The 12283-nt window shown below is 40.2% G+C and overlaps 1 protein-coding gene across 1 annotated transcript in view; it reads right to left on the reverse strand.

Moving 5' to 3' along the window:
* The window catches only part of LOC142203891 (E3 ubiquitin-protein ligase RNF213-like), a 335709-nt gene that overhangs the window by 106163 nt on the left and 217263 nt on the right, over positions 1–12283 (reverse strand). Inside the window, exons 18-24 of the mRNA XM_075274990.1 lie at positions 10422–10587; positions 10099–10316; positions 7739–7879; positions 7447–7611; positions 4575–5715; positions 3859–4052; positions 1710–1865 (exon numbers count right to left, since the gene is read on the reverse strand). Of these exons, the coding sequence (XP_075131091.1) occupies positions 1710–1865; positions 3859–4052; positions 4575–5715; positions 7447–7611; positions 7739–7879; positions 10099–10316; positions 10422–10587 (2181 nt within the window). The remainder of the gene's footprint in view (positions 1–1709; positions 1866–3858; positions 4053–4574; positions 5716–7446; positions 7612–7738; positions 7880–10098; positions 10317–10421; positions 10588–12283) is intronic.

Genomic DNA, 12283 nt, shown 5'->3' on the forward strand with positions numbered 1-12283 from the left:
TCTGTGCCCCCAATAACACAGAGAAAAATCATGGAATATAAAAAAAAAACAGTGTACATTTTTATGTTTTATATAAGTATCATTACACTCAAAGTGGCCATATAAATAAATAAGCTGTAGGCTGAATATGGAGTGAGAAGCTGAGTAAAGGGACCAAGGCCTATTGTTGATTACTAAGGTACATCTCTGTACATCTGACTGTGGCTGTTACAGCTAACCTGAGTCCCATGAATAGCGTAAAGATAATGAATAACCTACTGAAAGCATTATTATGAGGTTATGTGCTTCCCTCTGAAGCGCCAAACTCCTCTCAGATCCTCTATCGCACTCAGTGGGCCAGATTTACTATTGTAGTTATGACTGGCATAAATGTGTCACATCTTTGTTGCAGTGTGGTGTATCTGTGGCGTAATAAAGGGTTAAAATATTTCAACTTACTAGACATTGTGGGTGTAGGAAGGGTAATTCTCCAAAAAATGTATCATAATTGTTTTGTAAAATTCTGGCTCAAAATAAGCCAACTACAAAGTGGTATAAAACCTAGACTAGACAGTCTAAAAGATACATCAGATTTAGCATCCAGCATCAGCCACAGTGATAAATATGACACATTTTCAGACTGTCTTTCAAAGTTTCCACTGTCTAACTATTAGTAAAATTGGGCCAGTGTTTCCTGTATAAACACAAGGTCACTTTCACAATGCAAGTTTATGGGAATCGGATTAAGGCTCTAGTAGATATATTGTGAGTTTGACTTAGTGGTCATACAGCAAATTCTGTGTGCCTCAGAGGACAAGAGAGGATGTATGTGCTTCAGAGGGAAGCACATAACTGCACAATAATGCTTTCAGTAAAATATTCAGTAACATTACACACCACATGCTCATTTTCAAACTGGTGGAACAAAAAATAAATTACTGGAGTGCTTCTTTACAGCTAAGTTCACACTGATGTTGTTCTATTCAATCAGAGGAATACTAGGCATGCTTTGCTCTTTGTGTTTTTATCAGATACAGCCTGGAAGTCCTTTCATTGGTAACCATATTAACTGACTTTATCCCTTTCCTGACATCATTGTATTATTACAGTGCATGCCAGGTCTTTAAATATAGAGGTCGCTACTGGGATGCTTCAGTCAAATCTGACCAACACAACTTTTTCCTGGTGGTGCAATAGCATCTCCATTTTGGGTAGGATTGCCATACCCTGAAAGAGAGCAATTAAATACTATGGTAGTTGAGAGCCTATTGAAGGTCCCCAGGCTTGCCTTTTATATGCGTCTATTACAAGCTGCGCTATGCAACCTGTAATAGAAATGTAGTAACTTCACAATATATTACAATGTATTAGAATTTCAGCGTATTGTATTGGATGATCAGACACCATAGAGATCAAAACCCCTAGAGAGTTTAAAATTTAAAAAAATAAATAAATAATACCGTAACAATGTTGCTTTAAGTGCAGTTTTTGTCTAATCTAATGTTATCTGAAGCTGGGTGCCATTCCCAGGACCTTTGGTGACATCACCTTCCCACTCTAAGGTCCCAGATGGTCTCTTTTAGTATTAGCTCTGCAGTGTTTTCAGTAACAAGAATTAGAAATGAGTGCAGGTACTAGGGAAAAGTTACAAGTACTAGACATGGGGGACATCAGCAATACATTGTATAGAAAAAAAAGTCAAAGTAAATAAATCCCTAGTAACTTCTTACAGTTTTAAACTGTCTTGGAAAGACTGTGCTTGCAGATTCCAAAATCTCAACAATGTACAAGTGACTTGGCAAGCGCTTCCATATCCTTCCCTCTGAATCCATGAGATATTGCAGGACAAAAAGTTTAAACAGGAATTCTGAAATCCCCTTTTTCACCTGCAACATAAGGAAATCACATATGAGAGGATACTAATTCTAGAGAGTCTATATCATAAATCTATATAACATGCATCAGTGTTAATACACTCAACAATGAAATTGCAACACAAAGAAGGAAAAGTCTTGGAATTATGGAAGTTACTAGATTGCAACATGTTAATGATATGCAAATTATAAAAAATTGGAAATAAGCTATATGAAAAATCTTGATGCAGTATCGCGTATGAGCACCATGCACAAAAATACACGGATATACACAACTAGGCATGCTGTCAGTGAGGTTATTAAAGGTTGTCTGGGGAATGTTTGGCCATGCTGAATGCCCTTGGACATGCAAAACAACAAGGTGACAGCTGGCAGCTCCCTTTGTAATTGCCGACCAGTGACATCCCAGGTGTTCTCGATGGGAGACATCTAGAGACGCTGCAGGCCCTGGTTAGTACGTTTAGGCCCCATGGTACCAGAAGCAACTTGTGGACTGGCATTGTCCTGCTAAAAACAACTCCTGGTACACTTTGGAGGAATGATGGTACCACTGATTCCATGACCAAATCAATGTAATGCTGAGTTGTTATGTCAAAGAAACCTGAAATGAAGACCAGAAAGGTCCAGCTACCGTACATTATGCCACCCTACACCATAATCCCATAAATAGGACCGGTGTGATGCTCTCTTGTGAGGAACTCTTCATGGAGTTGTCCATTTGGCCTCTAGACCAACCTCTGGTTATCATTGTGTCCAAGACAAAAGGGGAACTTGCTGAACAGGATACACCTCCACCTCCATTGCCATCTTGCTGTACACCATGATAGCTTTTCAGAATGGATGCATGAGGTGAATGTAATACCAGTAGCTAGACTTCTGGTTCGTAACTCAGTGTGGTGCAAATAGCTATTGATGGTTTGAGTCCATACTGTTTGCCGCTATAGGCATGGGATGTGATGTCCAGTTTCACTTGCAGTACAGAATGGATCACTACACAGCGTTTTTGAAATTAGACAATTGGACCATGCAAAGGTTCACCTCCATGCACCTCTTGCTGTCATTCCAGTTTTTCATTGTCCTTCCAACCACCGGGACATGCTACGTTGAACAGTGCTGACATCTCAGCCTAGACGTACATTGGTCTGTCAGAGTGATAAACCAAGGACTCTCAGTTAAAGGGTTCTATACCACTCAGTTTGTGAAAAGTGACGATAACTGGAACATTGAAGAGCAGGAGGAATCGCACAATCATTCTCACAACACAATCAAATTTTTAGGTTCTATGGGGCTACAAAAAGCTGCTTAACTTGTGTGGTACTGAACATGTCCAGCTGTAACACATTTTATTATACATTTTCAGTTAGTTTTTTGATCAAATATCCGTGTTTTCAATTGTATTCCATCAGTTGTATTCTCATCATCAAAGAGGATCTTTCATGAGTTGGGGCACATGCGGTTTTATATACTGTTGGAAAGCCGAAAGTCTGCTTTCACGATCTGTGCCCCAGCTGAAGAGCTATCGTTTCCAGTACCATACCTCTTCACCGTCAGAAGGGCGTTCCTGACAGTCAGGAATGCCCTTCCTCATAGCAGCGCCTATAGCGCTGTACTGTGAGACCGGGGAGGAACACCTCCCCCAGTACTCGTCTATGGATGAGCACTATCAGGAGGGGAGGGAGGTGTTCCTCCCTGGTCTCACAGTACAGCGTTATAAGCTCTGCTGTGAGGAAGGGTGTTCCTGACTGACTGTTAGGAACGCACTTCAGACGGTGAAGAGCTATGGTATCGGCACTGATAGCTCTTCACCTGGGGCACAGATCGTGAAAGCCAACCGTGTGCTGAATTCACGCACAGTCAGCTTTCCAGCGGTATATAAAACCGCATGTGCCCCACTCCTGAAAGGTCCTCTTTAATAAGTAAAAGCACTAGACATGGAGAACATCTGTGTGCTAGTTATATACTATAGTTATAAAGTTTGAAGGTATGTCCATTATATTATACTTACAGAAGATGTTACATCAATATGGAATATTACAGGGCAATCCTTCCACTTGCCATCAAGAAAGGGAAGCAAGGTGTTCAATACTTTACTCTCATCCACTTCAGGGTTAATAAGTCGGATCGTTTTAAGAACTGGTCTCTCAGTCTTGAAGTTTGACACAAGGTTTTCATAAAGTCTTTTCACATACAGAGACTTTCCTGGAATAAACAGGAAATGTGGATATTACCCATATATAATCTCATAGTACACACTGGCATCGCCAGCTTTGTGATGGGGCACCCTGATCAACATATAATGAAACATATGCTGTTATTACAGAATAATGTAGAGGTTCTATTCAGGGTGTAACTAAAGTCTCATAGACACTAGTGCAAAAGCTAAGACTAACTCCCACCCGCACAACTTCACACTACCATGGTTAATGTTGGTTGCTGTCATCTGTCATGGCAGAATAACGGATACAGACTGAGCCCTTCCATCTCTCCCCGTTCCAATTGGCACTAAAGTAGATAACATTACAGACTATGTTTTCCGCCATGTTTGTTTACTTTTGTAATGGAAGAAAACATACTGCATTTAGACGATTTGCTTGGTGCGCTATGATCACAGCGTTCATTGGGGTTACTCAGTTGGAGCTTTTTCACAACGGTGAACTTGTCTTGAAAACAGATGATAAACTGTACTCGAGACAATTACATCATAAAACAGATCCTACTTACCAAGTCCTGCACGTTCGGATGAGACAATGCCAGCACTAAGTCCATCCTGAAATACATGAGCAGCAGAAACAGCAGCAGGATTGACAGCAAAGTGAGTACGTAGATATCGCTGCAACTCATCGAGAGGCGTATGAGGAATCACGTGCACTTTATGCTGGCTGAAGACAGAGGGGATGTAGCAATGTTCTCGGTCAGAATTACATATAATCACTAGGTAGTAGTCACCATTGCTTCGTGTATGGAGCTGCTGGAATAGCTGCTCTGCTCTGTATGCTGTATCATAGTTCAGTTCATCTGCATAGATTAAACTGTAAATCTTCTTGCCATTGTAACCCAGTGTAAGACATCTCCTAAAAAACAAGGCAACTTCTTCAAATGAAGTCTGAGGCGTGCACAGCAACACTTCATCATAGGACGGCAGAGGCTCAGTAAAGCTGTGCATATAAATTGCCAGAGCACAGGACAAGATCTGGGGTGAGGGGCATAAAACCAGATTGGGACGACCTTCATGTAAACTTGGATGGAACTTGCGTGAAACCCATTTATTATTTTGCTTGGCTAATGAGGCCAAGCACGGACCTAGAGTATCTAAATCTAAGCATCCGAGAAATAGAGAATTCATATATGTCATAGAATACTCCCAAACCACTCTCAGTTTCTCCAATACACTGCTACAGCCTGCCAATTTAAACGCAAAACCCATCCGGTTTGGACGCTTCCCAGTAAGGGAGTCTATAGATTCAGTCTTTGCTGTGTTGATTTTTTGACACTCGGGCTTGATAAAGGACAACATTACGAGCGCCTCCTCACTGATATCTCTTCTCTGAAATTGTTGGCAAAGGAAAACCAACTGCTCTGCGGTGTAATAGTTTAGGTAGTAATGCTGAGTCCTCTTCTTGGTCATGAATTCTGTCCACTCTTCTAATAAATTCTCCATGGTTTTGCAGATTTTTGGAAGCAGACTGGTAAGAGGTCCTTGTCCTTCCAGTTTGTCAATTCCATTAACATCAAATGTCATGCAAATACTAATTGGTTCATCGTCAGAACAGTAAATTTCAGCCTTCCAAGTTCTAAATAACATATTTCCAGCTAAATAGAGATCAATAAATGATCTGGACAGTCTCTGAACGTTGGAAAAAATCTGGTAAAAATAAAATATTTAAATAAATGTTAACAGTCTTTAGACACCTTATATTGTGCTTTAAAGGTAGTCTGTAACTAGAACACAGCCCCGCAGATAGATAGGTTAGGGTCACCTTAATCTCACAGATCATAAGCCCTTGTGGGCACTGCCCCCTATCCCACCATAATAAGGTCCAGCACCGTGGAATTAATATAAGGATGTCCAGCACCATGGAATTAATATAATGATGCATAGCTACATGGAATTAATACAGTAATGTCCAGCACAATAAAATTAATATAATAATTTACTGCACCATGGAATTAATATAATGTAAAGCAGAATGGAATTAAAGGGGCTCTATCAGCAGATTTACGGGTTATGAGCTAAAGATATTCCTGAATAACCTTTAAAAAGGTTATTCAGGTGCTGCTATTAGTGTGTAAAAAGACTACTGCGCATGCAACGGCTTGCAATGGTCTCTATTGGAAAATGGCGCTGGAGCGTGTGCAGTAGTGCGCCGGAGAGAGCGCTACTGCGCACGCACATGCTTTTAATAGAAACCGACGTGAATAAGCCTGCAGGAGGGGGGCTTGGAGGAAGCGGTGGGCACGCAGAAGCTATGACGCTAAGCAGTGCACGACACGCCCACCATGCACGATCCAGCTAATTTACATATCGATTACCAAGATCATTTTAAAAAATGGGGGGTCTTTTTACATACTAATAGCAGCACATGAATAGCCTTTTTAAAGGCTAATCAGGAATATATTTAGCTCAAAACCCGTAAATGTGTTGATAGAGCCCCTTTAATAAAATAATGTCCATCACAATGGAATTAATGGTGCTCTAAAAAAATAAAAATAATAATCAAATGATGTTTTCACTTGTGAATCAGTACCTCCAATACCAACATACCACTGTTTTCGTCAAGCTCTTTGGAGCAACAAGGGCAATGTTACATGAGTAACAATGGCAACGTCACGTCTCCCCTCCCACTATCCTCTGGCTTCAATCCTCTGGCTACTTAGTGATTCACTACACAGCGTGGATTCTAACAATTCTTAGATTCCATGCTGTATAGTGAATAGGATTGCTTTTAAAATCCGATCTCCGATTAATAAAAAAAAATCCCATTGATTTGCATTGGGATCGGAATTGGGATTGAGATCGGGTTCGAATGAAAAATGATTTCGGAAATCGAAAATCGGATTTTAAAATCGATCCTGAAAAGTCAGGATCGGCTCAACCCTACTCATAAATTTAGCAGCAAATTATATTTGTAGGGACCAATTTAATTCCTCAAGTGTCTTTAAAGGGTGAATATAATAGAAACCACATATAGAGAACTATTCAGAACAGCATTCTGGTACGTTTTTATGATGCAGGAGAATCAAAGAAAAATAGAGGTGAAATTTTAAAATTTATGGAAATGTGGTCCTAGTGTGCCACTTTAGTCAAGCACAATTTTCAGAAATAAAGGATTATCTTGTATATGTAGGACCTTGATTTTATTAGGAAGTTTTCAGGAAAGTTTGCAAAGGTTTTGGGACACCAAAACAAAGGCTACAACCCCTCAAAAGACCCTTTTTGGAAACTACAAAGTCATAAACATTCCATGTTCACAAAGGAGTAATACGATAAAACATATGAAAGCATTTGTTACGCAATTTCTCCTGAAAAAAACAATTGCCAATATGTGGTCATAAACTTAAACTGCTGTTTGGGCACATGATTTTGTTATCTTACCTCTGAAAACTTGTCCACCTCCTCATTGCTCTGATCTCCTTTTGCTGACATAAGCATAAGTTTATTCAGTAATTCCTTCAACTCCTCTAGCGTGTAACCGCGCTCATGTATGTTACTGTCTCCTTCTTGTTGGAGGTTCAGTTGTATCACATTATCTGGAGTAATCTGTACAATGATACAGTATCATGTGAGCAACATGAATTGCACTATTAGTAATATAACATGTATAGCAATATAAAGCCTTAAAGGGATTGTTGTGTTTTGTTTTTATTTGTTTTTTTTATGTAATCACCTTTTTGTTGTCTTTGGGTGCTTGGATTATGTACATCCCCCGTTTGTTTATTGTAGTTGCTAATGACAATGAGGACAATTCCACCGACCCATGACTTTCTTTCACAGTTTTCAACCACTCTATATGGCGCGCAGAGTCTCTCTAAGGAAATAGAATAAAAAATAAAACAAAACAATTGTTCAGATATTAAAGTGCTTGACAGCGGCTCCATTCAGGTCGGGAGACGAAACATCTCAGTTCCCCTGATTGGTGGGGTCTTAGTGATTGAGTGCATAGGGAATAATTACCTCCTGCAAAGGTAAAAACTACTTTGAGTGGACCATCTTCCCTTGTTCATGACTGTACACATTTTTTTATTTTTTTTTTATGGTGCATATGGTTCTTTTTTTGTTTGGGTTATTGAAATAACTTTGGTGTCCTTTTTTTTTTCCAGTGGCTTAATTTTTGTCAGTTTCATTTTTGCATGTTTTTGATTTTTTTTTTCTAATATCTTGATAAATCCAGAGAAAAAGAGAGAAAATGTGTGTATTTTTGTTGTTTTTATTTTATTTTTTGGTGTTAATTTTTAATAACACAAAGGTACCATTAAGCAAGTGTAGGGTAGCATACTGTAGTAAGCTAATAGAGACTCTTTAACCATGTTATTTTAAAAGGATCCTATCATTCAATCACTTTTTGTTATCATTAACACGTCGGAATAGCCTTAAAGGGATTGTCCCATCACAAGGATCCTATCTATACTGCTTTTCCTAAATACACTGCTTCAGCAAAACTGCTTTGTTTGTCCACTTTCTTACTTTATTCAATTCATTGTTGATACAGGTCTTGACTTATCTGCTCAAAAGTCAAGTGATGTATCTGCTGCTCTCAGGGGGGAGGGAGGAGGGGCTAAGTGCACGGGAGCGAGCCTGTGTTTCTAGCTATTCCTGTGTCTAAACCACGTGACCTAACTCCCTGCTATCAGATAGGGGAGAGGAGCTGCTTTCATTTCTGAACTCGTCTTCTGTACTCCCAGTTATCAGACTAGCTAGTTCAATTGTGTTCATTATGGCAGAGACAGGCAGTCTCTGTATGTAACACAGAATGGAGTTGCTCCTGCCTGTACTTCATAGTCTAATATTGTGCATATAGTGTTGTTTGAGGACCTTTAATGACATCACAGGCCCTTCAGCCACCCCATAGGATCACGATATGCGGTGGGTGGAGCTACACGCTAATTTGGGTGCGGAGCTAAACGGCAGGTTGCATATGAAACCCCGCCCACCAAATGACGCAAGAAACCAGGAAGAAAGAAGATTTTACAGCAGTGAAGACTGGTGAGTATGCGACGTGGGAATACCCCTTTAAGAAAGGCTACTCTTCTCCTGCCTTTCGTTGTCTTCTCCACGCCGCCGTTCGCTTGAAAATCCGTTTTGTGTTGTTATGTAAATGAGTTCTCTCGCAGCACTGGGGGCATCCCCAATGCTGCCAGAGAACTCTCCAACGTCGCCTCCATCTTCTTCAGGAACGAGGTCTTCACCGCATCTTCTTCCGGTGGCGGCTTCTAACTTCTAGGCCTAGAGCAAAGCCGACTGCGCATGCTCGCAGCCACAAGAAAAATGGCCGCTTACATAGTATTGTAAGCGGCTATTTTCTTGCGGCCGGAATGCATGCGCAGTCGGCTTTGCCCGAGGCCTAGAAGTTAGAAGCTACCGCCGGAAAAAGACGTGGTGAAGACCTCGTTCCTGAAGAAGATGGAGGCGGCATTGGAGAGTTCTCTGGCAGCATTGGGGACGCCCCCAGTGCTGTTTGAGCGCTGGGGCCCGCCCCCAGTGCTGCAAGAGAACTCATTTACATACCGACAAAAAACGGATTTTCAAGCGAACGGCGGCGTGGAGAAGACAACGAAAGGTAGGAGAAGAATAGCCTTTCTTAAGGCTATTCTCACATGTTAATGATAAAAAAAAAGTGATTGAATGATAGGATCCCCTTAAGTAACCATCCACTTAAAAAGTTAACCTAAAAAGATTTGCAGACAGTAAGTAGAAGGTTCAAAAGCCATGCCTCCAGTAGTACCCATGAAAGTCAGCAGCAATGAAAGTCAGTGACACTCAGCTTACTGTTTTGCCCCTTTCTGGTCCGATAAGCAGTCTTCAATATCTCTGGGAAAGCCAAAAAAACTTACGCGAGCACTTCTACACTGTTACTCCAATAATTGGTGGGTGGAAGGGGGGCTTGCAGCACCTAGACCCCTACTGATTGATACATCTTTCATATCATTACAACACATTTTTTCATTTTATGGAACAATAGTGACCCTTAAAACTTTTCTTGACCTAGCAGCTACAATGTGGTATTCTTCATATATAACTGATACTTACCATCTTTTTAGGGAGGTTTCGGTCACTTTGCAAAGCTTTCCACAGTTTTTGCAAACACGTCATCAAGTCATCAAATCCAGAATTTGAATTCAGTTCATATAATAAAGATGAATAACCCAAAACTGCATCATGGAAACAGGCAACACGATCCACGTCCATGTCATTCTCACCAGCAGAGATGGAGGCCAGGTCAACAAATACTTTCAACTCATTGACATCTAAAATAAAATAAAAAAATATAATGTGACTCAATAATACAATAAAAAATAAAATAAAATAAATGACTATATTTTTACCATACAAGTACAATAGTACAGTCGTACCTTCCAAAGCCTCTTTCACCCAAAGGAAAAAGTCCTTCCCTGATAAAACTTCTTTAAGACATTCAATATGTTCATCTTTTATTTCCGACAGAAGTTTTCTTGTTTTCATCACTTCTTCATTTATGCAAGAAAGAGGCTTTTGTTTACAGTTCTCAAAGTTGCCAGCCTAAAATAACCCAAAAAAAAGTAAGTAAAAAAAATTGGTTACCTTAATCGTAGAAAGTTTTTATCTTTACTGCTCCTCATTTTAGAATAATGGTAAACTAAATTGGTAGAAAGTTGAAGTAATCAGGCATGGCCTCTACATAATATACAGTACTGTGCTTCTGTCAGGAACACTGTATACTGTTTGTGCAACAGGCCCTGCAATCAGCTGATCAGTGGCGGTGCCAGGAGTCCCAAGAAAAGGTCATTATTAGTCATAGACACAAAGTATTTATCTCCAAACCATTGGCTTATCCTGGAAAAGATAGCCATAGACATTACATACAAGAGCAGACTTGGCATTTCTGGGACATCAAGGAGAGTTGTGACCTAAAACTACCCCTTTAGCGCAACTGCTAGTCTGGTTGGTATGTGGTCAGTGGGGGCCCCCTTATCTTTCAGTTCCCATAAAATTGATTGAATTGCGTAATAGGTAACATTGCCCCCATTACATAAATGTCAGCCTAAAAGACAGATCTAGTACATATGAGGTGTCCCAAGGCTCACTTCTAGGTAGATGTTAGAAAAGGAAGGGTAAGGTATAGTATGTCATATGTTCATCCTTTACAGACTACTATCTTACAATGTTAATGCAGAGGACGACCAAAAAACAAACCCATCTTTAGAAATCTAATAACTATAATGCTACATTTACATCTGTGTCAATCTTTACATTCTTTTGGTATACTCCAACAAATTCTGAGGGATTATTTTACTATAATAGGTTATGTTGGATGGCTGTTTATTTTTTTATAACACACCTCACCAGAAGAAAAAACAGGTCTTTTTTCATTTAGGATCTCTGCTGGACACTCCGACGCACATTTAAAACTTGGCTTACTATAATACGCTCAGGAAAGGAGTCCAGGCCTTATGAGATAATCTGTCGTAGCTCTATATGAGAACCTTAAACTGTAGGATTACAGTCCTGGGAGCCCCATAGAAGAGAATGGAGCACTGGTCATGCAAGCGCACTGGTGCTTCATTCACAAGGATGCCTTATTGGGACTTTTAGTGATGAGGAGGATGGGGGACCAGAGACCTGACAATCAAGTCCCAAAAGTTTGGACAGGACAGGGGATAAGTGTCCATAAAAGAACAACCCATTTAAAGTTATTAGATAGCAACTCCTCAGCCAGAGTGAGGTCAGTTAGTCTAGTCCTGGCTAGTTACAGAGCGACTGTACCCTTCAGTTTGTGGCAGTAAGTCCAGATTATCTGAATTATGGTATGTTCACATGAAAGAAATGGAAGAGGAGTCTGAGGTGGACTTCTGCCTTAAATTCCTCTTCATTTTCTGTTCCTCTGGCTTTCCCTCCCCTGCTCAAATGAATGAGCCTAATCATCCAAATGGTTTACGCCATGGCTTTTGCTGCTAAATCAGCAATAGAATCCACGGCAAGATCAAGCAGGCTGCGTATTTTTTCAGCGTCCTTCTTCAATCTCTACCTACCTTTGAATCTGTCTCAAAATCAGCACCAAATTTCACAATGTTAACAGAGTCCATAGCCCTTTCCAATTTGTCATACCAAGGAACAGCTTTCCTGCTGCAGAGAATACTGGCAATGTGCAATAGTTGTTGTGTCACTCACAAAAATAAATAAAGGTAAGCAAGGTTACAAATGCGCTTTTCTTGGCTTGCCAGCTATTCCATAGGAT

This window comes from Leptodactylus fuscus, chromosome 5 (genome assembly GCF_031893055.1).
Source record: "Leptodactylus fuscus isolate aLepFus1 chromosome 5, aLepFus1.hap2, whole genome shotgun sequence".
In the NCBI taxonomy this organism is placed as follows: domain Eukaryota; kingdom Metazoa; phylum Chordata; class Amphibia; order Anura; family Leptodactylidae; genus Leptodactylus; species Leptodactylus fuscus.